This window comes from Rhinolophus hipposideros (assembly GCF_964194185.1).
Source record: "Rhinolophus hipposideros genome assembly, chromosome: 10".
Taxonomy (NCBI): domain Eukaryota; kingdom Metazoa; phylum Chordata; class Mammalia; order Chiroptera; family Rhinolophidae; genus Rhinolophus; species Rhinolophus hipposideros.
In genome coordinates, this window is record NC_138056.1 from 78,843,627 (window position 1) to 78,870,070 (window position 26,444).

At 38.3% G+C, this 26,444-nt stretch overlaps 1 protein-coding gene across 1 annotated transcript in view; it reads left to right on the top strand.

The window, feature by feature from the left end:
* Positions 1-4,660: 4,660 nt before the first annotated feature.
* Positions 4,661-26,444, top strand: part of HOATZ (HOATZ cilia and flagella associated protein) — a 35,585-nt gene continuing 13,801 nt past the window's right edge. The window contains exons 1-3 of the mRNA XM_081062291.1: positions 4,661-5,290; positions 6,908-6,946; positions 7,425-7,495. Coding sequence (XP_080918417.1) covers positions 5,065-5,290; positions 6,908-6,946; positions 7,425-7,495 — 336 coding nt within the window. The 5' untranslated portion in view covers positions 4,661-5,064. The remainder of the gene's footprint in view (positions 5,291-6,907; positions 6,947-7,424; positions 7,496-26,444) is intronic.

Sequence of the window (26,444 nt, forward strand, 5' to 3'; positions counted from 1 at the left end):
TGTCTAAAACAAACACAGTCTTCTGTTTGGGCATTTTAAACACCACAAGCATTCTTACTTAGATTAAAATCATGGGTCTCCCTGGTCTCCAGGCATGCCTAGACATGAACCATAAAGGGAATGAGAGCCTTGGAGTTTCTCTAGTAACTGCAGGCCAAATCAACAGCAACCCTAAGAACAAGCATTCTCTCTCTCTCTCTCTCTCTCTCTCTCTCTCTCTCTCTCTCTCTCTCTCTCTCTCTCTCTCTCTCTCTCTCTCTCTCTCCAGAACTAGGCCACACACGTTTTTTCTCGTTATTTCACTTTTTTAGTTGTACTACATACAAAATAAACTGCATTTCAAACAATTTATTGCAGTGGGCAAAGCATCTTGATGATTTTTATATGTGAGTTTTCTTTATTTTTTATTATCTTTGAAGAAAAGTTTTAAAAATCTAAATTTCAAGGCATCTACTGCAGCTATTGCCTTGGATGGCAACAATCCAGTTCAGGTAAGACATGTAAGATGCAACTAATAATCATAGAACGTCAATCAGGAAGAGATATTAAATCTTGTATTGGATAAAAATGACTAACAATTTGAAAGAATAGAATTGTTTTTTGTAACCATGTCCTAATCAAGACTTAGAAGTTGGTATATTGCTAATGTAATGGAGGCTATTTCATCCCTGATTTTATTTATATGTGTATATTTAAATATAAAATACAAAATTGGCTCTACAGTTCTCGCTAGAGAGCTCAGAGGTTAATTAGCTCAGATTTTAGTGTTGCCTGGTATGGCTTGCTATATTGCCCACGTGAAAGGAGGGTGAGGACTTATATAATGTGCCGTATGGTTCTGTGCCACGCCCAAACACAAGGTGAATACAAATTATTGCTAGTTGTAAGTAACCTGTCTTTTGCAATTTAACTTTACAAGTTAATTTTCACAATTAACATTTTCTGTACTGTACATTCTATACTTCACTTTGGTTTCTTACTCTTCACTTTGGTGTGCACAGAACAAGAGATGAATTTGACCCAAAAAATGTGCCTTCATATTCAATGATAATGCTATAACTTACTCAAACTCATCCTTGAGAAGTTCTGGTGTTTTAATAGTGTGAGTTTGGAATCTGTGTCGAGTGATCTAGGTCACGGGCCCCTATCCATGTTACTAGTGGGACTATTTACTGGGTTTAGGGAATCAATCTACCAGGGATGTAAAAAAAAAAAAATGTATACAAGTAGACACTTTGGTCAACGTTGATCAAACAATAGTTCGCTGTAATCAGAAGTGTCTGGACGCTGATGGTAAGGACTTTGAGCACCTCTTGTCATTGCAGAAGTCAAACGTGACTTGTATTCATCTTTTGTTATCGGTATATATTGCGTACTACAATTTTAATAGTCTTTTTCCTTTCTTAAAATAGGTATACAGTTTTGGGCACCCTCTGTAGAGCTGGGAAGTTTTGCTTTGTGGAAATAATTTAGAACTAAGCTTTCAGTGTCAACAACGGGTGCACTCCACTGGTGAAGATTTCCAGTTGAGTTCCACAAAATGTGGAATCGGAGAATATTCTTTATCCTCTTGTGATTCATTCATTGAAGGAAAAAGGAGGGGAGTAGAGTAACTAAAGGAAAGAATTATCAATAGAAGTCTCCCAGAAACCTTCTGTAACTGTCTTCTTTGCCCAACCTACTCCAAATACACATATATAAACACACCTACATCATCAAACGTGGGATTGTGAGGATAAGAAACCGTAACTGGTCGCAAGACATTGTTTCTCTGGCCTCCACCGTCCTTACCCCAAATATCCAAATTTAGTCTTGCTAAAGGACCTACTCAGTGTCACCTCCATGACACCTCCCTGACCAATTACAGTTCTCAATGCCGCACCCTTCTATTTCTACCCAGGTCGGTGATGTATTACTACTGTCTTGATCGGTAATGTGTTCCCTTTGTGTTATCACTTAGATTGTACATAGGGAGGGTGTAATGTATGACCTTGGGTGCTGAACACATAGCAGGTATTTAAATAAATATGTACTGGAAGTAGGAAGAGTTTTGTCTAAAGCAGACCTTGAGAGTACAAAACTGTGACGTTGATCTTAAGAGGACCCCACTTTGATCCAACTAACGGGCTGGATGGTTCCCTATCTGACTAACTGATCCAGCCTTCCACCTCACTGCATAGGCCTCCAAGGCTATAATGGGAACCCAAGGGGAATGCAAGGGTGCAGATGGGGCTTCCAAAGGCAGTCCTCTGGCATGTCACAGGGTACCCAGGTCTATCTCCATTTGGAAAATTCAATCTACAATTTGGTGCCTAGCAAGCTGTCTTCCCTGTGGACATGAGAAGTGGGCTTGTGGGGCTTCTTGAGGAGGCAGGAGGGGAGGAGGAGCTCTTTGTCCTTAGCCATAGCAGGTAGAGAAACTTTTCAAGAATCTGTGCCCTGGTCTCCTGAGCCTCTTCCTTACAGGGACCCGCCCTCCGCCCCTTCTCGCAGCTTCCTCCGCACCGCTGTTCCGCCCCTCCCCCATCCTACCCCAACACGCCCGCCCCGCCCCTCTGCCCGCGGGGTTCCAAGGGCGGTTGGCCGGCGGAGGCCAAGATCACTAAGCTGCTGGGAGCTGCGGGGAGCGCGGGGTTGAGAGTTTGGGCTGGGAACTAACTGCAGAGAAGTTATCTGGAGCCGCTGGACTGGGAGTGAGGGAGGTGGGAGCCTGGCCCGAGAAAGCTCAGGGGAAAGGAACTGGGAAGGGAACCTGGCGGGGAGGGCCCTGGGAGGTGCGGGAGCCTGCGGGACAGCGGAGGCCGGGAGCCGGGACTCTGCGGCTAAGATGAAACCGGCCAGCTGAGCGCGCCCGGGAGTCACCTGGGGCTGGGGTCCGGCCCCGGGGGTGCAGGTCCCCTCTGGAGCGCCGCCCGCTGGCCGTGCCGCGCCAAGTGTGAGCGGCGAGTCCTGCGGGACAGGTCAGCCTGCCCACCGGGCGAGAGCCCCCAGGGGGCCCGGGGGCGTCCTCCGGGGAGCCTTGCGCCCGGGCACTGGCGGGCATCGCCCAGGTGAAGTGTGGGGGCTAGGCGGGCCCCAATCCCGGGCTTGCCGGCTTGGGGACACCGCGTCGGCGCTGCGGACCGTCAGGGAGCTGCAGCCCGCGGGCGCCCGGTGCTCGGTTTGTAGGCAGTGTAATTAGCTGATTGTACTCTGGTGCTTACAATCACTAACTCCACTGCCATCAAAACAAGGCACACATCATCCGTCGCCCCGCCGGGAGGAGGACGCCACCCTCGGTGACACACGGCCGACCTGAAGCGTTTGAGAGGAGAAAGCTGCCCTTGGAGATCTGATGCGTCAGCGTTTGGTCGGCATTGCGCCGCTCGGCGAGCGCGTCGTCCAAGTGCGAGTAAACCCCCTGCAGACTCCGGCGGGCTGCTGCTTCTACATACACTTAAACTGTCCCCCCTCTCAGAGTAAAAACAAGAGCGTGCAATCCCGTGTAAGGAAAGCGAAATCTGTGGAGTTTAATGGCTTCAATTGTAAGATATTAGACTTTTAAACTGCTGGGAGGAACCCCCAGGTAACGTTTAATGCTGCATAGCTGTGATTTATTGTGCCTGTTTTTATGTAGTAGGGCATTCACGAACCCACAACTAAAGTGAGCTACAGCTGAACAATGACTTGTCTCTCCAGGCATGGGGGCGCCAACTTAAGACTGCAGTTTGTGATGAAAGTAAACCTTTTTTTTTTTTCCCTGTGAGTCTAGTTACTAGGCAGTGTAGTTAGCTGATTGCTAATAGTACCAATCACTAACCACACGGCCAGGTAAAAAGATTTGGGAGTTCATCCAAATAAGCTACCTGTGCACATCATTGTGTTTGGGGGTGGGAGTGGGAGGTTTGGAATAGGTAATATTATCGTTGCCTATGTATCAATAGCTCAGCCAAGAGAGAAATCAACATTTTAGCTTCTAAATAGACAACATATGTAAGATATATGTATTTTTATATATTTTTTCAATATTCCTTCAGGCTCTTAACCAGAAAATTTTCAGATTAGGGAATAGGAAATTTCCCTTAGCTGATATATGCTGTATAAACTTTGATTATCAAATTTTGAAGCATCTTCTCTATGAGACTGTATTAATATTTTCAAAGAATAAAGTGCCATAACATTGTAAGTTGTTATTATCCTGTGTCCATTTCCTTTCCTAAATTGCTTTGAGGATCATCTCAATTCCTGCCACAGTAATTACAGCTTTCTTATGGCTGAAATGGTTAAATCGTTCCTAGATTAACAAAATCTCCTGGGAAAGCTATTCACAAGCACTTGCTAATATTTTTATAAAACTACACTAACAAAAGTTTTCATAATTTATTTTTCACGAAGGGACTGAGTCCACTCATCAAATATGTTCCTTCTTTTAAGTAATCATTTCCAACTGTTGCAGTCTAGGCAGCTTTCAGTGGGACTGATTAGTAAATACAGTTACAATCTAAATCCAGCTTCTTTCCTAACGTTTGTCTTTAAATGATTCAAGGGGAAATGTATAACAAAAACTATATTCATGGTTACCTATTGGCCCAGTTCATACCTCTAGCTCCCAATCGGATGTTAAGGGCCCTACTCTTCATCCGAAGCAGACCCAGAGCTTCCCTGTAGAGGGTGCTGAGCTACGGCAATCTGGTGTGGAAGGGGAGATTGCAGCGTGGAGCTAAGGAATTGAAAGCTTTATTAGATATTTTGGGGGACATGGCAGCTGGAAAACAGGGAAAGCGAGTAGAAGAAGGCTGACTAAGGATATGAGAGCTGAAGTGCTCCCCCACTGACTCTAACAGGACAAGACACGCCCCCAAGTTGATGTTTCAACTCTCCTATCTCGACTCCAACGCTAAAGTTGATCCCCAAGCCTGTGATCACTGCAAAAGTGGGCTTCAGATGGCCCACCAACGGTAGATGGTCCCAAACATCTATCGAGGAAACTAAGGGCTTCCGGGCGGTTGTTGTTAACTTGGCGGTTCTCCAAGGGGCGGGGCTGGAAGAGGGGCGAGGGAGCGTGGAGAAGCGTCCTGAGTTGCCATGGAAACAGGGCCCAGTGCAAGTCCTAGCAGCGGAAAGGAGTCCTGTGAAATTTGTTCCCAGGGATTACTGGTGTTCACAGGTTCTTCGGAAAAGGACACCAACTTGGCCAAGCAGTTCTGGATCCGGGCGTCCATGTACCCTCCTAACGAATCCCAGTTGGTGCTGTCCAGAGGTAGCGCTCAGCGCCTGCCGGTGGCACGGTCCTCTAAGAGCAGTGAGCCTGGTGAGTAGCTCCCTCTAATTGGTGATTTCTACCTCCGTCATAACGAACTTGGAAGATACCAGAGCCCCTCCCAAGAAAAACTACTCAACATAATTCTTTTCTTTTTTTTTTGTCAATTACAGTTGACATACAATATTATATTAGTTTCAGGTATATGGACATAGTGATTAGACATTTATATAACTTAGGAAGTGGTCACCCCATAAGTGTAGTACCCATCTGACACCATACATAGTTACTATAATAGTATTACCTATGTTCCCTATGCTAGTCGATTCATCTTTTTTACCCAATAATCCAGCCCACTCACATCTGGCAACCACCAGTTTGTTCACTGTATCTATGAGTCTTATTTTTTAGATTCTGCAAATAAGTGAAATCATATGGTATTTGTTGTCTATGTCTGAATTATTCTCTCTGAAATATTCTCATAGAATTATTCTGAATAATTCTATGTCTGAATTATTTCACTTAGCATAATACTCTCTAGGTCCATCCACATTGTTGCAAATAGCAGATTTCCTTCTTTTTATGGCTGAGTAATATTCCACTGTATATATGTACCACACATCTTGATGCATTTGTCTAGCGAACCTAATTCTAAAATGAATATCTTTCATTTCAAGTGTCTAAAACCCTATAGAAATAGTTCTTAAACATTCTCAGCAATCCTTCCACCCCCAAAAGATCAGTGGTATCTTCGTTACATCTAAAAGTATAAGAGATATTTTAAAATAAAGTATCCCTTAGGTTATGGCATCTATTTGGCCAAATGGTATAGAATAATCTGAGGAAATGTTATATCGTAGCTGAAAAGATATTAAGGATAGTTGTTTACATAATTGAGTTCAAATATGAAATATCTAAAGAAAGTTGAAGGCAGAGTCAACCTTAGGAATCAAGTTCCCTGACCTGTAAGATCTTAGTAAGGCCTAAGACGTGAAAACTGTTATGCCAAAATAGTATTTCATTGTGTATATATACCACATCTTCTTTATCCAATCATCTATCAAAAGACACTTTGGTTGTTTCCATGTCTTGGCCACCATAAATAAAGCTGCAATGAATATGGGAGCACATATATCTTTATGGATAAATGTTTTCAGATTTTGGGGGCGTATATATGCAGGAGAGGAATTGCTGAGTCATATGGTAATTCTATTCGAAAAGATGAAATAGTGTCATTATGCTAAATGAAATAAGTCAAACAGAAAAAGTCGAGAACCGTATGATTTCACTGATAAATGGGATATAAAACTGAAAGCAACAAAGGAACAAGACATACAAAGAAACAAAATACTCAATAGACACAGACAATAGTTTAGTGGTTACCAGAGGGGAAGGGGAAGGGCTGATAGGTAAGGGTAAGGGGGATCAAATATATGCTGATGGAAGGAGAACTGACTCTGGGTGGTGAACACACAATGTGACATATAGATTATGATATACAGAATTATACACTTGAAACCTATGTAATTTTACTAACCATTGTACCCCAATAAATTTTAATTTAAAAAAAGAAAATTGTTATGCAATTTTTATAGGTATAGAAAGTTTAAATACTTTTAATACTGTGGTTTTCCAATGATTTCTTTACTTTCCTTTTGTATTTTTCAGTGAAACATTATTTGCAGTCTTTTTTCTTTGAGAAAAACAGTAAGTACCAAGTTTTATGCCTTTCAACATCCTGATTCTTAAATTCTTCAGGAAATGAGTAGAAAGTACAAGGATACAACTTTATATGTTGGCATAACTTTCTGAATTGCATACCAACACCCTGCCTCAGAAACCACCCTATTTATCCAGAGGAAAATGCCTCAATTCCTATAACACGTTGAATAGGAATGTGGAAATTAGAATCTCTGATAGTGCAAGTAGGTTCTCTTCAGAGACCTTTTCTTGTCTCTGAACTCAGGCTTACTCATCTTCTAACAAGATCGGAGGTTCACTGTAGCCGTAGCTAAGTCCATATCCAATTACATATGAATCTGGTTTATAAAGTTTCAAGACAGTACGTATTTGTGTTTACCTTCCTACTATATCAGTCTTTGACTCTTTGTCCAATTTTATATCAACATTATTGTAAAATCATGATAAAATCACTTCTGATTGAATTTGACTTTATTTCCTTTAGAGGGCATAGATGTCATTGCTGAAACCCTAAAGAGTCAGGAATCTGAAGAGAAAGAAAAGTATCTCCAAAAGGTAAGCCAATATTTCAGAAGGTCATCTGATTTTCATTAAACTTTATAAATAATCCCAATTATTCTTTTTTAACATATGTATATAAAAACTTGCTACTTCTGGTGTGTCTGCCTGAGCAAATGGAAAAGCTTTATCAAATTTTAATTGAAGATTGAGATGAGGGTAAGGGGGATCAAATATATGGTGATGGAAGGAGAACTGACTCTGGGTGGTGAACACACAATGGGATTTATTGATGATGTAATACGGAATTGTACACCTGAAATTATGTAATTTCATTAACAATTGTCACCCCAATAAATAAATTTAAAAAAAAAAAGAAATTCTATTAAACTTTGGCTATTCTCAGTCTCTGCAAAAGCCCAAGGATGTATAGGAACAACAGAATTAGAGGAGAAAGATGGATTCACAGACTTTCCATCCAATAAGGCCCCAAGCCATATACAATGTTGTAAGAACAGAAACATTATAAGAACAGGAAAAATTGAATAGAATTGACTGTCTTCATATGTCAAAATTAAATGATTAGAGGAATGAGTCTGTCATCTAGAACCATTTTCATCGCTAAAGGCTGAAATCAAACACATTGGTATTGTCAAACCAAGTGAACATGTCCTTTTTTTTTTTTTTTGGCAATATCCTTTGTTTGCTTTTCATGATGCAGGCATAGCCTTTAATTCAGCAATTAATGCAGTGATTTATAGAAACACTTTGTTTAGTTAATGGACAAATTCCATTCCTGTAACTGTTCCTGTGCTATAAAAACAAAGACAGAGGATTCGCTTTGGCCTAATGTCTTTAATCATTGGACATATTGGCAAACTCTGAAAGACTTATCGGGAATTCTACATAAATTACAGAACAATACATTTTAAGTTTACTGATCATATTAATTCACTTTGTGGACTATTGGTGATTCCTCCAAACAAATTAGGTGATTAGAAATAGTCAGCATTTTCTTCTCTCTTGAGGATATTAGGTACTGTATATTTATACCAGGACTTAACAGGAGGGAGGGAGCCTAAACTTCAGTGAGGTAAAAATCATTTAAAATGACTTTTTCAGCCTTTTTTGAGTTAAATTTTCATTTAATTTCATTTTTGGAAGGGATTAGAAGTAAAAGGTTAAAGTCAAACTGTTATCAATTTTTATCATCTTTTGTCAAACAATTAAGATAATATAATATGAGTTACAGGTAGATGTTCTGCTATGGACTATTATATTAGTAGCCTAAAAATTGGGTTCCTTGCCTCAGTATCTTCTATTAACTTACTGATTACTTAATTCCACAGGTATTTATTGAGAACCTGCTCTGTGCCAAGTACTTTACTAAGTTCTTGGAATGCAGAGATAAGTTGTGATCTCTGGTCTCAAGGAGTTTACAATCTGGTGGGAGAGATAGCCAATTAAAGTCAATAATTATGAGATATTATTATGATAGATTTGCAGAACATTGAAATCAGGCTTAAGGAATCAAGAACTCTTCCCAAAGGAGCTGAGTTGCAAAGACTGTATAGAGTTGACCAAACAAAAAATAGGCAAAGTAATTCTCCACATGGTTATCTTCCTACAACCCAAATCCAATTATGCTGTTCTCGTGCTATATTAGTCTACTAGGGCTGCCAGAACAAAATACTACAGAGTAGGTGGCTTAAACAACAGAATTTTGTTCTCTTACAGTTCTAGAGGCTGGAAGTCTGAGGTCAAGGTGCTGTCAGAGTTGGTTTCTGATGAAGCCTCTCTGCCTGGCTTACATAGATGGCCACCTTTTCATTTTGTCCTCACATGGCATTAGAGAGCTCTGGTGCCTCTTCCTCTTCTTATAAGGACACAAGTCTTACCATATTAGGGCCCCACCTTTATGACTTTATTTAACTTTATTACCTCCCTAAAGGCACTATCTTCAAATACAGTTACACTGAGGGGGAGTTAGGACTTCAATATAGGAATTTGGGGGTGACACAATTCAGTCCATACACCTACTTTCAGTTTTTTTCTGTGGCTCTCCATTTCTGTAGGATTAAGACCAAACCCTTCAGTGTGGCATTTAAGTTTCTTTTCAATCTGACCATAACCTGACTGGCTTCTCCTATCACTCTCTTCCCCTATATCTCTCCCCCACCCACGATGTAATATACTCTGTACAGTTGGTTCTCAACCACCAAAGTGGTGAACAGGTAAAATGTAGTTTTGCTAAACCTAAACATATACATTATTTTGTGGTATCTGCCAAATTGTACATTATTTTAAGTGGGTCCTGCAATGCAGTATAGAAGATTCTATTTTTGAAAGTAAAAGAAGCCTAACAAAACAGCCAGCCAGAGGGGAAGAAAGAGAATGTTACTGAAACTATGACTTGTGAGTATATAGGAAAGCTTAGTCAGTACTGCACAATACAGTTCTCTTCAAACAATCCCATGGTGCAAAGAGCAACCAAGAGAATCCTTCAATAACTGAATACTTTTATAGATAGCCTCAGATATTACTGTGATGTAGTATTCCTACCATGTTTCCTCGAAAATAAGACCTAGCCAGACAATCAGCTCTAATGCGTCTTTTGGAGCAAAAAATAATATAAGACCCAGTCTTATTTTACTATAACATAAAATCGGGTCTTATTTAATATGATAATATGATATGATATGATATGATATGATATGATATGATATGATATGATATGATATGATATGATATGCTTTGATATGATGTGATACTGGGTCTTATATTAATTTTTGCTCCAAAAGATACATTACTGCTGATTGTCCAGCTGGGTCTTATTTTCAGGGAAACACAGTAACAGTCAATTTAATGAGGGCATGCCATGTGCTATATAGTAAGCTGAGAAGTTTACATGTAGCTACTCATATTCTCCTTAAAACAGCCTCATGATGATTATCCCCATTTGATCAAACAAGGTTTAAACGACTTTCCAAAGTTCCCACAACTAGGAAGTGACAGAGCCTGCATTCAAAGCCTGTATCCTAACTCCAAAGCCCAAGACACTCATTGTGTGTAATGATTGCTGGCCATGGCATTGTTCAGGTATGCTGCCAAATATTCTAAAATTCAAAACTGCAGTATGAATACAAGTGTGAGAAACACCGATCCCAGCCCTGCAGGACCATAAGCTGTTTCTTCAACCTGCAATGCACTTTTATGTCTCTACCTAAAATGCTCCCCCCCATTTATCTTCAAGGCCAAGCTCAAATACCACATTCTCTGTGAAGCCTCCCCAGAAGTGACCTAGAGACGAACAGATGAACAACTTCCTTCTCTATGCTCCCATAGGAGGTCCCATATACCTCTCTCCTAGTATTTATCACAATCTCTGATCTGTGTTACAGGTAATTGTGTATGTTTCCATCTTTCCTGCTTGATTACAGGCACCATAGTATAGAGGACTTTGGAGACAAAGTAGGTTTGGAAGTCTAACTCTGCCACTTACTATTTATGTGACTTTGAGCAACCTATTAAACCCCTGTGAGGTTCAGCTTCCTCAGATACAAAAGTAGGCATGATAAAAACATCCACCTCATAGAGTTGATATAAGATGTAAAGTACCTGGCCACAGTTTGCCCTCAAAAACTGTTCATTTTCTTTTCCTCTGTTAGGAGAAAGGTTATTTCTTATTTGCTTACCCCCAGGACCTTTCCAGTTATTGAAACTCAAATATTTGTTTATTGAATAAATATATGAATAATTGAATTAATGAGTGAAGGTATGCTCTATAGTGATATTTCCCTTTTGTTTCGCCTTTCAACATATATCCATCTGGCAAATTTTCTAGGCTGATAATTTTTGCAGGAATACTCCCAAAAGCTAATCTGTTGGCAAGTCTGCTTAGGACCATTTTAGCGCATCACCTCTCTTACCAGTTTTGTGTTTATCTCTTGGGTCTATGTATGATGAGAGGAAAGGTAACTCCCTGTAATTATTAAAACATGAAATCTATTTTTGAATACCACCGTTTTTCTTAATTCATAGTACTCTCTGTGCATTGCTACCACCCCCATTTCAGAATTTTTAGCTTTAACTAATAAAACATTTATAATGATCTATTTAAGAGAAGCTACATCGTTTGACCACCTACATTCATAAGTAAATTCCTGGTATAATTTTCATTTTTAAGTGGGAAAAATATTTCCCATCACTTCTATTATAGGTTTTTTCTTCCACTATCTCCTTAAAATTAATGAAAATTTTAAAATGTATTTTCCATCTCTCCTAAAAAGTACCTTTATAGCTTTTTCTCCTCAACTGACATTGATTTTTCAGTTGTTGAAATTTTTTGAAACTTTAATGTTATCCTCCATTTTGGAATATTTTCCAGGTATACATTATAAATGCTTTTGGTTAGTGGACAAAATGCTATTAATCACAACTTCTATTTCTGTGATGGGTGTTCATGGCAGAAAATCAAAAACAATTGAGTCTGTCAAGATTAGATGGCTTACTCTGTCCATAAAGGGAAACTTATAGCACTATACTGAACCATTATTCTTCCTTTGAGAGTTCTAAAGTAGTCTCAAAACATTATAATAAATGAATAGTCAGCTCATTCTTTGAAATCATAAAACTAATTTGCTTTCTAGTTTTGCCACCTTTAAGAAAGCTCTTTAGATGATTATCTCTTTATAAAAAGAATTATAAATGATTCATCTGCTGGGAGAAAGAAAAAGAAATGAAAGCAGTATTTTAAGGCATGTATAGATGACATATTTGGAAATGTCCATCAGTAATCAAAGTTTTAACAAGAGGGAATATAAACTAAAAATTTTTACAAGGAAGCTATTCAATCTGCAGATCAACATCTCAGATAAACAATCTGTCCTATCATACAACCTTTACAACCAACACTGACCATAGTGTAAGTCTAACTCAAAAGTGAGTTTGCTTTATGCAACTGCTGTGAAACAGAAGCAAATTGTGCTATGATGAGGACATTCTTAAAAGAATTTTAGAAGCTTCACAAAAGTGTATTTCTACGCACTGAATCATGAAAGTGGAAAACTTTAATGTTGTCCTTTGTTATCCTACACTTTCAAAGTAGAAAGAGGGATACTCAGAATCACTAAAAGTAGTGTCATTGAGCCAAACCATATATGTAGGGAATTTCCTTAATGTCATTGCCAGGATGCTTAGATAAAGAAAATCCTCTATGACGTCATCAAAATGGTGGCGTGAGGTGTGCCTCTGTAAATCTCCCCTGGAATTTACAACTAATTGAACAACTGTAACTCCACAAAGAACTCCCTACACAGCAGACAGGCAAGACGTAGAGGCCCACTACTAAATTCACCTAAAGGTGGGAGAATCACGTGAGCGGCGGAAGAGGGAAGGGAGAAGTGGGTGATGGAGCCCCGCGGGCCCAAGACACAGACCTAGCTCAGTGCTCCGAGCTCGCTTCATCCCGGAACTACCACAGCTGTGGAAGAGGGAAGAACTCGGACTGCTAGGGCTCCACCTATGGCCCACAGGGCTGAGGGGGCAGCATATAACACGGCTGAACCCAACACTCATGGCAGAGACCTCAGAGAAAAGACTGAGGGAAGAAGGCTGAAAACGGAGGTGTAAGCCCTCACTGCTGAGCAGAGAACAGAAGCCTTAGGCACTGAGACTAGCCGCCCGCCTTACCCATCCAGAGCTCACCCTGCCCCGACAACCCCTTGACAGAAGCAGAACAGTAGCAGTGTCAGATCAAAAGAACAGAATATTTGCTGTTCTGAGAACTGTGGACCGCAGACACAGATTCGCAGCTCAACTAGATCCGGCAAAGGGGAGGGAGCTATGGAAACGGGACCGGCTGTGGTGGCGGTTGCCGCCATTTCTCTGGGCCACCTCTCACAACCCACTCCACCCTTGGCCCACCTATCTGGGAAGATCCCTGAAGGAATAAACAGAACTGCTGAAACATACGGGCTCTGAATCTGGTGCAGGAAAGCTTTGGAACTTCAAAAGCTCTCCGCATACCCACACGGATGCTGCACCCTGTGACCCAGGCGAACTATTAACAGAGGAGAAGCCGTCTCTCAGGGAATCCCCCCATTAAATGAGAAGCTCGAATAGTGCAGGGAAAACATAGCACTACAGTGTGAGAGAGAAAAAAAGGCTACATTCGAAGAGGAAATAAAACATTCTACCAACAAGTACTGGAAAACAAAAGAAAGACTTCTTCCTATCAACCTGTTGCAGAAGCCACTACTGTAGATGTCTAGGAAGATAAATAATAAATCAGTAATTGCCATGAATAACCAAGGAAACAAGACAGCTCAGAAAGAAAGTGAAAAGTCTCCAGAAAAGGAACTTAAAGGTATGGAAATATGTGACTGAAATGACAGAGAATTCAAGATTGCAGTTGTGAAAAAACTCAACGAAGTGCAAGAAAACACAGAAAGGCAGTAGAATGAACTTAGACACACAATCAAAGAGCAACATGGGCACATTACAAAAGAGATTGAAATTTTTTACAAGAACCAAATAGAATTTCTGGAGATTAAGAACTCAATAGAAGAAATTAAGAATGAAAGAGCCAGCTTAGATAGTAGAGTTGACAAGATGGAGGAAAGAATCAGTGATAAAGAAGATAGAAACTTGGAAATGACACGGATGGAAGAAGAAAGAGACTTGAGACTTAAAAGAAATGAAAGAACTCTACAAGAACTTTCTGATTCCATCAGAAAGAGCAATATAAGAATAATGGACACACCAGGAGGAGAAGAGAGAAGGGAACAGAGAATATATTCAAACAAGTTGTCGATGAGAACTTCCCAAACTTGTGGACAGAACTGGATCTTCGAATCCAAGAAGCAAACAGAACACCTAATTACCTCAATCCCAAAAGCCTTCTCCAAGGCACATTGTATTGAAACTGTCTAAAATCAATGACAAGAAAGAATCCTCAAGGCAGCCAGGGAAAAGAAGACAGTAACCTACAAAGGAAAGCAGATTAGGTTATCATCGTATTTTTCAGCAGAAACTCTACAAACCAGGAGGGAGTGGAACCAAATATTCAAACTATTGAAAGAGAGAAATTATGAGCCAAAGATATTCTTTAGATATGAAGGAGGCATAAAGACCTTTGCAGACATATAGAAGCTGAAAGAATTTTCTAATACACGACCTGCACTACAAGACATACTAAAGGAGGCTATTCAACCACCATTAACAGGGACAATTTGTGGCAACCGAAACATAAAAAGGGAGAGAGTAAAAGCCGGAACCAGAATATGGGAATGGAGAAAGTAAGCATGCTGAAGAAAATGGAATACTCTAAATATCAAACTTTCTTTTACATAAACTTAAGGGTAACCACTCAAAACAATTCCAGAACTGAAAAATACACTGTAATAAAAGAAGAAACAGAGGGAAATATCATAGAATACCACCACACAGAAATAATAGACAACAACAAAAAGGCAAAAAAACAATGGAGATACAGAATTACCATAAAACTAAAGAAAGAATGACAGGAAATCCTCACATATCAATAATCACCCTAAACGTAAATGGACTAAACTCACCAAAAAAAAGACACGGAGTAGAAGATTTGAAAAAAGCTAAACCAAACCATATGCTGTCTCCAAGAGACACATCTCAGCTACAAGGACAAGTATAGACTCAAAGTGAAAGGGTGGAAATTGACACTCCAAGCAAATGGTACCCAGAGAAAATCAGGTGTAGCCATAATGATATCAGATGAAACAGACTTCAGGGTGAAAAAGATAACAAGAGACAAAGATGGACATTTCATAATGGTAAAGGGGACTATACAACAAAAAGACATAACAGTCATCAATATTTATGCCCCCAATCAGGAAGCACCAAAATATACCAAACAACTACTAACAGAACTAAAGGGAGAAATTAACCAAAACACAATTATACTAGGGGACTTAAAGACATCATTGACAGCTATGGATAGATCATCCAAACAGAAAATAAATAACGAAATAGCAGCCCTAAATGGCACATTAGATGAAATGAACATCATTGACATACATAGAGCACTTCATCCTAAAACATCAGACTATACATTCTTTTCGAGTGTACATGGAACATTCTCAAGGATAGACCATATATTGGGACATACAATCAGCCTCAGCAAATTTAAGAAGATTGAAATCATACCAAGCATATTCTCTGGTCACAAAGCTTTGAAATTGGATTTCAAATGCAAAAAGAAAGCAGGAAAAAACACAAATACATGGAGATTAAACAACATACTTTTAAAGAATGACCAGGTCAAAGAAGAAATTAGAGGAGAGATCAAAAAATACATAGAAACAAATGACAATGAAAATACATCCTACCAAAATTTTTGGGATACAGCGAAAGCAGTTTTATGAGGGAAATTTAAATCATTACAGGCCTATCTCAAGAAATAAGAAAAATCCCAAATAAATACCTCATGTTACACCTTAAAGAACTAGAAAAAGAAGAACAAATGAAACCCAATGTCAGCAGAAGAAAGGAAATAACAAAAATCAGAGCAGAACTAAATGAAATAGAGAACAAAAAGACAATAGAAAAAATTAATGTGACAAAGAGCTGGTTCTTTGAAAAGATTAACAAAATCGACAAACCCTTGGCTAGACTCACTAAGATGAAATGAGAAAAGACACTAATTAACAAAATCAGAAATGAAAAAGGGGAAGTTATCACGGACACCACAGAAATGCAAAGGATCATCCAAGAATACTATGAAGGACTATATGCCTCCAAATTCAATAACTAGAAGAAATGGACAAGTTCTTAGAAACATAGAGCCTTCCTAGGCAGAACCATAAAGAACTTCCTAGGCTGAACCATGAAGAACTGGAAAATCTAAGCAGACCTATCACCAGTAACAAAATTGAATCAGTCATCCAAAATCTTCCCAAAAGCAAAAGTCCAGATGGCTTCACTACTGAATTCTACCAAACCTTTAAAGAGGATCTAATACCCATCCTACTCAAACTCTTCCAAAAAATTGAAGAAGAGACAGTACTCCCTAACTCATTTTATGAGGCCAACATTACCCTGATACCAAAACCTGATAAGGACAACACAAAAAAAGAAAACTACAGACCAATATCTCTGATGAATACTGATGCTAAAATCCTAAACAAAATTCTAGCAAATCGAATACAACAGTGCATTAAAAAGATTATTCATCATGACCAAGTGGGGTTCATCTCAGGGTCAAAACGATGGTTTAACATTCGCAAATCCATCAATGTGATACATCACATAAAAAAAATACTGGACAAAAATCATATGATTATGTCAATTGATGCAGAAAAAGCATTTGACAAGGTACAACATCCATTTATGATTAAAACACTTAATAAAATAGATAGAGAAGGAAAATACCTTAACATAATAAAGGCCATATATGACCTTTATATATAACCTCAGCTAATCTCAAATTAATGGTGAAAAACTGAAGCCCTTTGCTCTACGTTCAGGAACACGACAGGGCTGTCCCCTATCACCTCTGCTTTTCAACATAGTGTTGAAAGTCCTTGCCAGAGCATTCAGGCAAGAGAAATAAATAAAAGACATCAAATTTGGGAATGAAGAAATTAAATTGTCACTCTTTGCAGATCACATGATGCTATATATAGAAAACCCTAAAGACTCCACCAAAAAGCTATTGGAAACAGTCGACGAACACAATAAAGTTGCCGGCTACAAAATCAATATACAAAAATCCATTGAATTCCTATATACTAACTATGAAATCTCAGAAAAAGAAATACAAAACACAATTTATTTTGCAATTGCACAAAAAGAATAAATACCTAGGAATAAACTTAATCAAGGATGTGAAGAACCTATATGCTAAAAACTACAAGACATTTTTAAAAGGAATTGAATAAGACCCACAGAAATGGAAAGACATTCCGTGCTCATGGATTGGAAGAATCAGCATAGTTAAAATGGCCGTATTACCCAAAGCAATATACAGATTTAATGCAATCCCCATCAAAATCCCAATGCCATTTTTTAAAGAAATAGAACAAAAAATCATCAGATTTGTTTGGAACCACAAAAGACCCCGAATAGCCAAAGCAATCTTAAGAAAAAAGAACAACACTGGAGGTATCACATTCCCTGGCTTTAGCTTGTACTACAGGGCTACCATAATCAAAACAGCATGGTATTGGCAGAAAAACAGACACATAGACCAATGGAATAGAATTGAGAACGCAGAAATAAAACCACATAAATATGGACAGATAATTTTTGACAAAGAAGCTAAAAACATACAGTGGAGGAAAGACAGCCTATTCAATAAATGGTGCTAGGAGAATTGGATAGCCACATGCAAAAGAATGAAACTGGACGGCTATCTGTCATCATGTACCAAAATTAATTCAAAATGGACCAAAGACTTAAGCATAAGACCTGGCACAATAAACTGCATAGAAGAAAACATAGGTACTAAACTTATGGACCTTGGGTTCAAAGAGCATTTTATGAATTTGACTCCAAAGGCAAGGGAAGTAAAAGCTAAAATAAATGAATGGGACTATGTGAAACTTAAAAGCTTCTGCACAGCAAAAGAAACCATCGAGAAAATAAAGAGGCAACAGACTGAATGGGAGAAGATTTTTGCAAACAGTGCCTCCGATAAGGGGCTAATATCCAAAATATACAAGGTACTCATGAAACTCAACAACAAAAAAACAAACAACCTAATTGAAAAACGGGCAGAGGACCTGAAGAGACATTTCTTCAAAGAGGACATACAAATGGCAAATAGATGAAAAAATGCTCAACATCACTAATCATCCGAGAAATGCAAATAAAAACCACAATGAGATATCACCTCACCCCAGTCAGAATGGCTTTCATCAACAAGACAAATAGTAACAAGTGTTGGAGAGGCTGTGGAGAAAAAGGAACCCTCATACACTGTTGGTGGGAATGCAGACTGGTGCAGCCGCTATGGAAGGCAGTGTGAAGGTTCCTCAAAAAATTATGAATTGAATTACCATATGACCCAGCAATCCCTCTCCTGGGTATCTACCCAAAAAATCTGAAAAACATTTATACATAAAGTCACGTGTGCTCCAATGTTCATTGCAGCTTTGTTTACGATGGCCAAGACATGGAAACAACCAAAATGTCCTTCAATAGATGAATGGATAAAGAAGTTGTGGTATACATACACAATGGAATACTATTCGGCGGTAAGAAAAGATGATATAGGAACATTTGTGACAACATGGATGGATCTTGAGAGTATAAGCAAAATAAGTCAGAGAGAAAAGGCAGAGAGCCATATGATTTCACTGATATGTGGTATGTAAACCAAAAACAACAAAAGAACGAGACAAACAAATGAGAAACAAAACTCATAGACACAGACAATAGTTTAGTGGTTACCAAAGGGTAAGGGGTTGGGGGATGGGAGATGAAGGTAAGGGTGATCAGATATATGGTGATGGAAGGAGAACTGATTCTGGGTAGTGAACACACAATGGGATTTATAGATGATGTAATACAGAATTGTACACTTGAAATCTATGTAATTTTACTAACAATTGTCACCCCAATAAATTAAAAAAGAAAATAAAAGAAAATCCTCTTTGGTGTCAGCATTTATCAGGATTGGCTTCCCAGACAAAGATAAATTTTCTCAGTAACAGTGTTATCTGGCTTTGTTTTAATTTTGCTGTCCTGCCCTATTGTAATATTAACAAAGTTCCTTTTTGCTCATAAAACAAATGCCATTAGGAAGTGGTGGATTTCTCCTTCACCAATAAAAGATACTTACTCATTTAAATTTTTTTTCCTAATTTGTCAAAAAATTCAATTGGAATAATGATAAAAACAGACTGTGCATTCATAGTAACAAGCGAATATTTTGGTAGCAAATGTTAAAAGACTGTATAAATATGAATTACTCTTTTATATCATCTATAGTACCACTTTGTTTTCAAACATTATTTAATCTTGGGGAATGTTTTCAGTTAACAGATGAGGTTCCCCTCTTAATCTTCTTTAGTCACATCTGCAGTCCATGAAAACATACTTGGGAAAAGGAATGAGATTTGGGATCAAATAGCTAAATTCATTGCCCCAGAGTTGGATAAGGCCATGCTTCCAGATGCATGTGTCTTTTTTCCAAAGATCTGTATACTTTATCTTCTATACACATTCACCTTAAGAACAAAATTGAAACCCAAGGTGCAATTGGACAGGGACCCATACTGATTATCTGCTTATAAAACATGGTTGAATGAAACTGTTAAATGCAGAATGAAGCAAAAAAAAACGGATTATGTATTTTTTAAAATAAATGCAGCACTAACAATTTGATTCCAGTTACCGAAGCCTTATTTTTCAAATTAGTAAGCACCTTAAAAGCAGTAGGGCAAATCAAATAGGGTTTATTGGAGAACTGGATTATTCCGTGGATCAAATGACTCAGAAAAGAATCATGACATACCTGATATCAAAACTATAACTACCTGTTTCCTTTGCCTCTATCAAAGGCAAGATGAAAAATCTGTGGGCAAGCTATATTGGAGCCAGATAATAAATTTAAACAATTTCTGTATCTATATTTAGTTCATAATTGTATCATTTTTTATGATAAGTATGTTAGTCACATGAAGTGTGGTCAAGAATGCCCTCAGTCCCTGAGGTGATACAGTCATTTGTCTATTTAGCTCTTGAGATTTTACAGTTCCCCAAGCCACTGTGTTGGTAGTATAGTCAATCCTCATTTTCACGGGCTCCATATTTGCAAATTCACTTACTAGCTCCAATTTATCTATAACCCTCAAATTAATCATCATGGTGTTTTCATGGTCATTGGTGGAAGCTCACAGAACAGTAAAAAGTATGAGTTGCCCAACACACGTTTCTAGCTGAGATTGAACAAAGTGCTGCTCTGCCGTCTTCTTTCAGCTCTGATACTATGAACAGATTTCCTTTCTGTGGTTTATTTAGTGCCATATTTTTAGCTTTTTAAAAAATGATTTTGCTGTTTAAAAAATAGCCTCCAAGTGCTGAAGTGCTAGCAAATGTTACCAAGAGCAAGAAGTTGTGATGTGCCTTATGGAGAAAATATATACATTAGATAAGCTTTGTTCAGACATGAGTTATAACTCATGGCCCTGAGTTCGATATTGATGAATCAACAATGTATTTTAAATAAGGTGTCTTGAAAGATAAACACACATAAAACAAAGTTACATATTGATCCATCAATGAAATGTGACCAAAGGCAGGCAGGAACCTAGGAGCAATGGTTCAGTATTTGCTAATTCAGTGGTCACAGAAACCTTATGAACCATAGCTACCACAAATGAGAATTGACTGCACTAAAATTGGTTGAATCATAGTTTAATAATAAAGTCTTTCACTGTCTGCCTGCTGCTATACCTCCTCAGCCTCATTTACCACCATTCCCCTTTAAGTGCAATTCACACTATGGCCATTTGGAACAACTTGTAGTTCCAAGAACCCACCAAGTTGTTTCATACCTCTGTGACATTGAGCGGACCATTTCTTCTACCTGAAAATGCCTTTCTCCCATTCTTCCCACTTAGCTAATGCCTACCTGTACTTAAAAGCTATTCAACGGTTACATTCAAGTCTTTTCTTACCATCACCTATTCCCCGGTCTGATACAAATGCCCCTGTCATAGTCTTGACATATAGTACTGTGGTATATTTCTCCTGCAGGTTCTGCATTCCTTAAGGAAAAGGATCATGACTTCTTTGACTTTATAATCACAGGGTCTTGCAAATAGTAGATGATCTTCTAACTTACAAAATAAATGTTTACAAAGAAATAGATGCCTGATTTAACTTATCTCAGCCAGAATCCTGCATGATAGCCCAGTTCCTCACATTGACCAAAACTCAGAAGCCTCACAGACTCATAGGTCTGTGCAGACATGTAGTCAATTGTGCAAAAAGATGTGCAAGCAACAGACAAGAGTGAAAACACAGTCTATTGGTCACAGAAGAAAGTCACAGTAGATGAACATTGTATATTCTTTGAAGGAAGTGATACCAAGAAAAGACAAAAGACAGAAATTTAAGGTCATGTTGCCAAGGTTCAATAGCATGTAAGAGGAACCTTGACATAGGAATTTGGATACAGGGTCATGAGTGAAAAATAAGACAGTACCACTGTCCCAGAGTAGCTGGGATACTGTACAGGGAAACAAAACAAAGAATTGACATGGGACAAGACAATATTCCATATACCAGAACTGTGGTATGAGAGAGGACTGATTATACATAAGAAAGCAAAGTCCTAGAAGCATATACCCTTCCCCCAAATCACAGTCACATTGCTAAACAATTGTGTATTCCCTAGTGCCATGCCCAGAAAATTACTTTAGAGTCATCGGTATACAAGACAAACAAATTGACAAACTATGGTAATTTGGGGGATGGGGGCAAGCCAAAAATTTTGTTCAAAAATCAATTTACAGTTGATTCTATTGTTGAGATAAGCTCTGTTAAATAACTTTTTTAAAACGCATATTTTTTCATTGTAACCGTAATTCAGTAATTTATTCAAAAAAACTTAGAAGTTATTTAGGATAGTACAGCAGTTCCCTCTTACCATAGAAGATGTGTTCTAAGACACCACCCGAAACCACAGATAGGACTGAAACTTATCTATACTGTTTTTTCCTATACATATGTAAATACCTATGATAAAGAGTAATTTATAAATTTGGCACAGTAAGAGATTAACAACAATAACTAATAATAAAATAGAACAATAATAACAATATACTGTAATAAAAGTTATGTGAATGTGATCTCTCTCTCAAAATATCTTATTGTACTGTACTCATCCTTCTTCTGATGATGGTGTGAGGTGATACAATGCCTATGTGATGAGTTAAAATGAGGTGAATGACGTAAGCATTGTGACACTGCATTAGGCTACTATAAGAGTTACTTGAACACAAGCACTGTGATACCATGACAGTCAACCTGATAACCCAGATGGCTAAGTGACTAATGGGAGGGTATCGTATACATCATGAGTACACTGGACAAAGGGATGATTCACGTCCCAGGTGGAACAGATTGGGAAGGCACAATATTTCATCATGCCACTCAGAACAGGATGCAATTAAAACTCATGAACAGTTTATTTCTGGGATTTTCCATTTAATACTTTTGGCCCAAAGTTGACCGAAGGTAACTGAAACCATGAAAAGCAAAACCACAAATAAAGGGGGGCTACTGTATATCTAAACTTTGAAACTTTCATTATAAAGGATAAATTTTTAGAGCACTGAATAAGTAAAAACAGAAAGGAAAAAGATTGTGCTAAGGACTGGGGTACAACGATGAACAACAAAAAACATGTTTTAAAGATACAAACTGAGCCCTTACATGAAACTTGCAATCTAATCAGCGATACAGGTATTTATGAAAGAATTATACATGAAGTTAGGCAAACATTTACTAGGGCAATATTGATCTAATCAAGTGAATCAGGGAGGATTTCTGCAAAGATTATGCTGAGATTAGAAGGAAAAGTGGGCATTAATTAGGCCAGGAGGAGGGGGTAAGAGGAGCATAGTGAAAGCATTCCAGGTAGAACAAACAGCCATGCAAAAACCTTGTGCTTTGAAAAGGCATAGCTCATTTCAGAAACTGAATGGGCACTGTAGTAATGTGAAGGTTAGGCAATAGTGAGGACAATAAGAAGCCAAGGAAGGGTTTTAAGTCAGAGGATGACAATATCAGATTTGTTTGAAAAAGTTCAGGAGACTTAATATGGAGAATGTATTGAAAGTGGGGAAACCAGAGTGGAGGCCATTGCAATCATTCAGTTGGGAGGTGATGGTAGCTTGGATTAGGAAAAAGTAGATAGATCTGAAACGTATTTAAGAAGTAAAATAGCTAGGACTTGAGTAACATGTTGGATATGGAAGGTGCATATCAGGGTATCAAAGATAACTCCTGGTTTTCTGGATTGCCTAACAGGATGGATGGTGCCATTTTTTGAAACAAGGAACATCAAACAAAGGTCAGGTGTTGAGGTTTTTTGGAGGGGAGAAGGGGTTAAAAGTTCAGTTTAGAGTTATCCAGTTTGAGGTACCTTTGAGATAAGCAAAGATAAGCGTATTTGAGCTGTCAAATAAGCCCATGAATGTATGGGCTTGAGAAGTATGGGCCAGAGATGAGATAGAATGGGGAATCTGCCACCCCCTCCTTCTTACATCCTAATGGGCAAGACAGGAAAGATATATCTGAAAAATGAGGTCAGTCCATTTCACCCATTCATCATATCTATGTAACCATTAACATGATGAAAACCTTATTTATTTGTTTGCTAAGGACAAGCCTTAATAATTATTGCAGACTGAATCATCAATAGTACATAATTCAGTCATATATAGAAGTATTCTTCAAATATCTATATTTAATTTAAAATGTAATGTTTATTTTATGCTCATGTTTTTCAACATTAAAATTTAAATCTCACTGCTTTTTTAAAACAATGTTCCTTTAGAACAGCATCAAAGCAGTTTTTAAAAATCACTTACACTTTTACTTTCATGCATTTGTTCTGTGTAAGTATTTTAAAACAAGAGCTATGCTCTTCAGGTAATTATTATTGGTTTTCCATTATTATATATGTAACAGAACTAAGAAAAAAACGTATAACATTTTTTATAAAAAATGTATAACAACCAAGAAAATACACATTTTTCTCCTTCAAAACAGATAACTTCATATTTTATTGAAACCTACATTTAAGAAAAAAATATATCAACTCCCTCTTATGTAATGACTGATATGTTTTTCTCATTTTAGTAAGCTGTCATTTTTTAAATGAAAATTATATGTGACAGAGCTGGGAATTGAGCCAGGATCAAGCAATTTCCAGTAGGTATGGAAAGGTGCTGAGATATGCATTTTTTCCTGCAAGTCAGACTTCTTCCTCCATCTGATTAATAATTCTCTAGTATCTTTCATCAACTCTCATGGATAACTGCATTAGGTCTGCCTTCTAAAACTCAGATTCCTGCTGGAGAAAGTCATTTCACTGATTATTAGTCGGCCTTTTAAAGTGCATAGTAGATCATTTAAGGCCCAACATTTCTGTATCTTATTCTGGTAGACATACAAAATTTACTACATGGAAATTATAGAATCTACATAGCAGATTTCAATTAATAGACACAGCAAATGATATTAAATTCACAGAAGAAATTCATAGTTGAAGCATTCTGTTATCAGAATCAACAAGCTACAAGGTCCATACTGCCTGTTGGAAACAAACTCAAATGTGATACTTTTTATGAATACATAGTTTTACTTTAAGCCAATAGTAATTCTCACCTTCCTCAAGATTGCATTTGAAACAGAGACTAGAAATGGATCCTATGAAGAATTCAGACTCTGTGTAGAATAAGAACTAAAATTCCCTAGTGATCCTATTGGACATTTAACCCCCAATCAATAGCATAGAATTAAAAATTAAATTCTGGAGCCGTAAGAAAAAAATTAGACAATGTTCTCAATCTTTGTGAAACCATAGAACCTTGGTTCTGTTTAGGTAATATTCTAAATTTAGGGTGTAATTACCATTTTATACTCAACTTATAATCAAAAATCCTATCATAAATATTTAGTTTACATTAAATAAGATCATAAAAAGCTCATCAATTTAAAAGTGCCACCATAATTCAACTATTATTTACCCCTTAAAATGTCTTTTTAATCAAATGGCAGCGTGAGGTGAGCCTCTGTAAAGCTCCCCCGGAATTTACAACTAATCGAACAACAATAACTCCACAAAGGACTCCCTGCACAGCAGACAGGCAAGACGTAGAGGCCCACTACTAAATTCACCTAAAGGTGGGAGAATCACGTGAGCTGGGGAGGAGGGAGGGAGAAGTGCGGAGACGGAGCCACGTGGGCGGAGGACGCAGACCTGGCTCAGTGCTCCGAGCTCGCTGCATCCTGGAACTACCGCACCTGTGGGAGAGGGAAGAACTCAGACTGCTAGGTCTCCACTTATGGCCCACAGGGCTGAGGGGGCAGCATATAACATGGCTGAACCCAACGCTCATGGCAGAGACCTCGGAGAAAAGACTGAGGGAAGAAGGCTGCAAACGGTGGTGTAAGCCCTCACTGCGAAGCAGAGAATGGAAGTCTTAGGCACTGAGACTAGCCGCCCCCTCCCTACCCTCCCAGACCTCGCCCCGCCCCCACCTGCCTGGTGCTAGAAGCAGAACAGCAGCAGCGTCAGATCAAAAGAACAGAATATTTGCTGTTCTGAGAACTGTGATGAAGGAGGAATAAAGACCTTTCCAGACATACAGAAGCTGAGGGAATTTTCTAATACATGACCTGCACTACAAGAAATACTAAAGGAGGCTATTCGACCATCATTAACAGGGACAATTTGTGGCAACATAAAAAGGGAGAGAGTAAAGGCCTGAACCGGAATATGGGAATGGAGAAAGTAAGCGTGCTGAAGAAAATGGAACACTCTAAATATCAAACTTTCTTTTACATAAACTTAAGGGTAACCACTCAAAAACAATTTAGAAATGAAATATATACTGCAATAAAAGAAGAAACAGAAGGAAACATCATAGAATACCACCACAGAAATAATAGACAACAACAAAAAGGCAAAGAAACAATGGAGATACAGAATTACCAGAAAACTAAAGAAAGAATGACAGGAAATCCTCACATATCAATAATCACCCTAAATGTAAATGGACTGAACTCACCAATAAAAAGGCACAGAGTAGCAGGTTGGATCAAAAAACTAAACCCAACCATAGGCTGTCTCCAAGAGACACATCTCAGCTACAAGGACAAGCATAGACTCAAAGTGAAAGGGTGGAAATTGACACTACAAGCAAACGGTACCCAGAGAAAATCAGGTGTAGCCATAATGATATCAGATGAAACAGACTTCAGGGTGAAAAAGATAACAAGACACAAA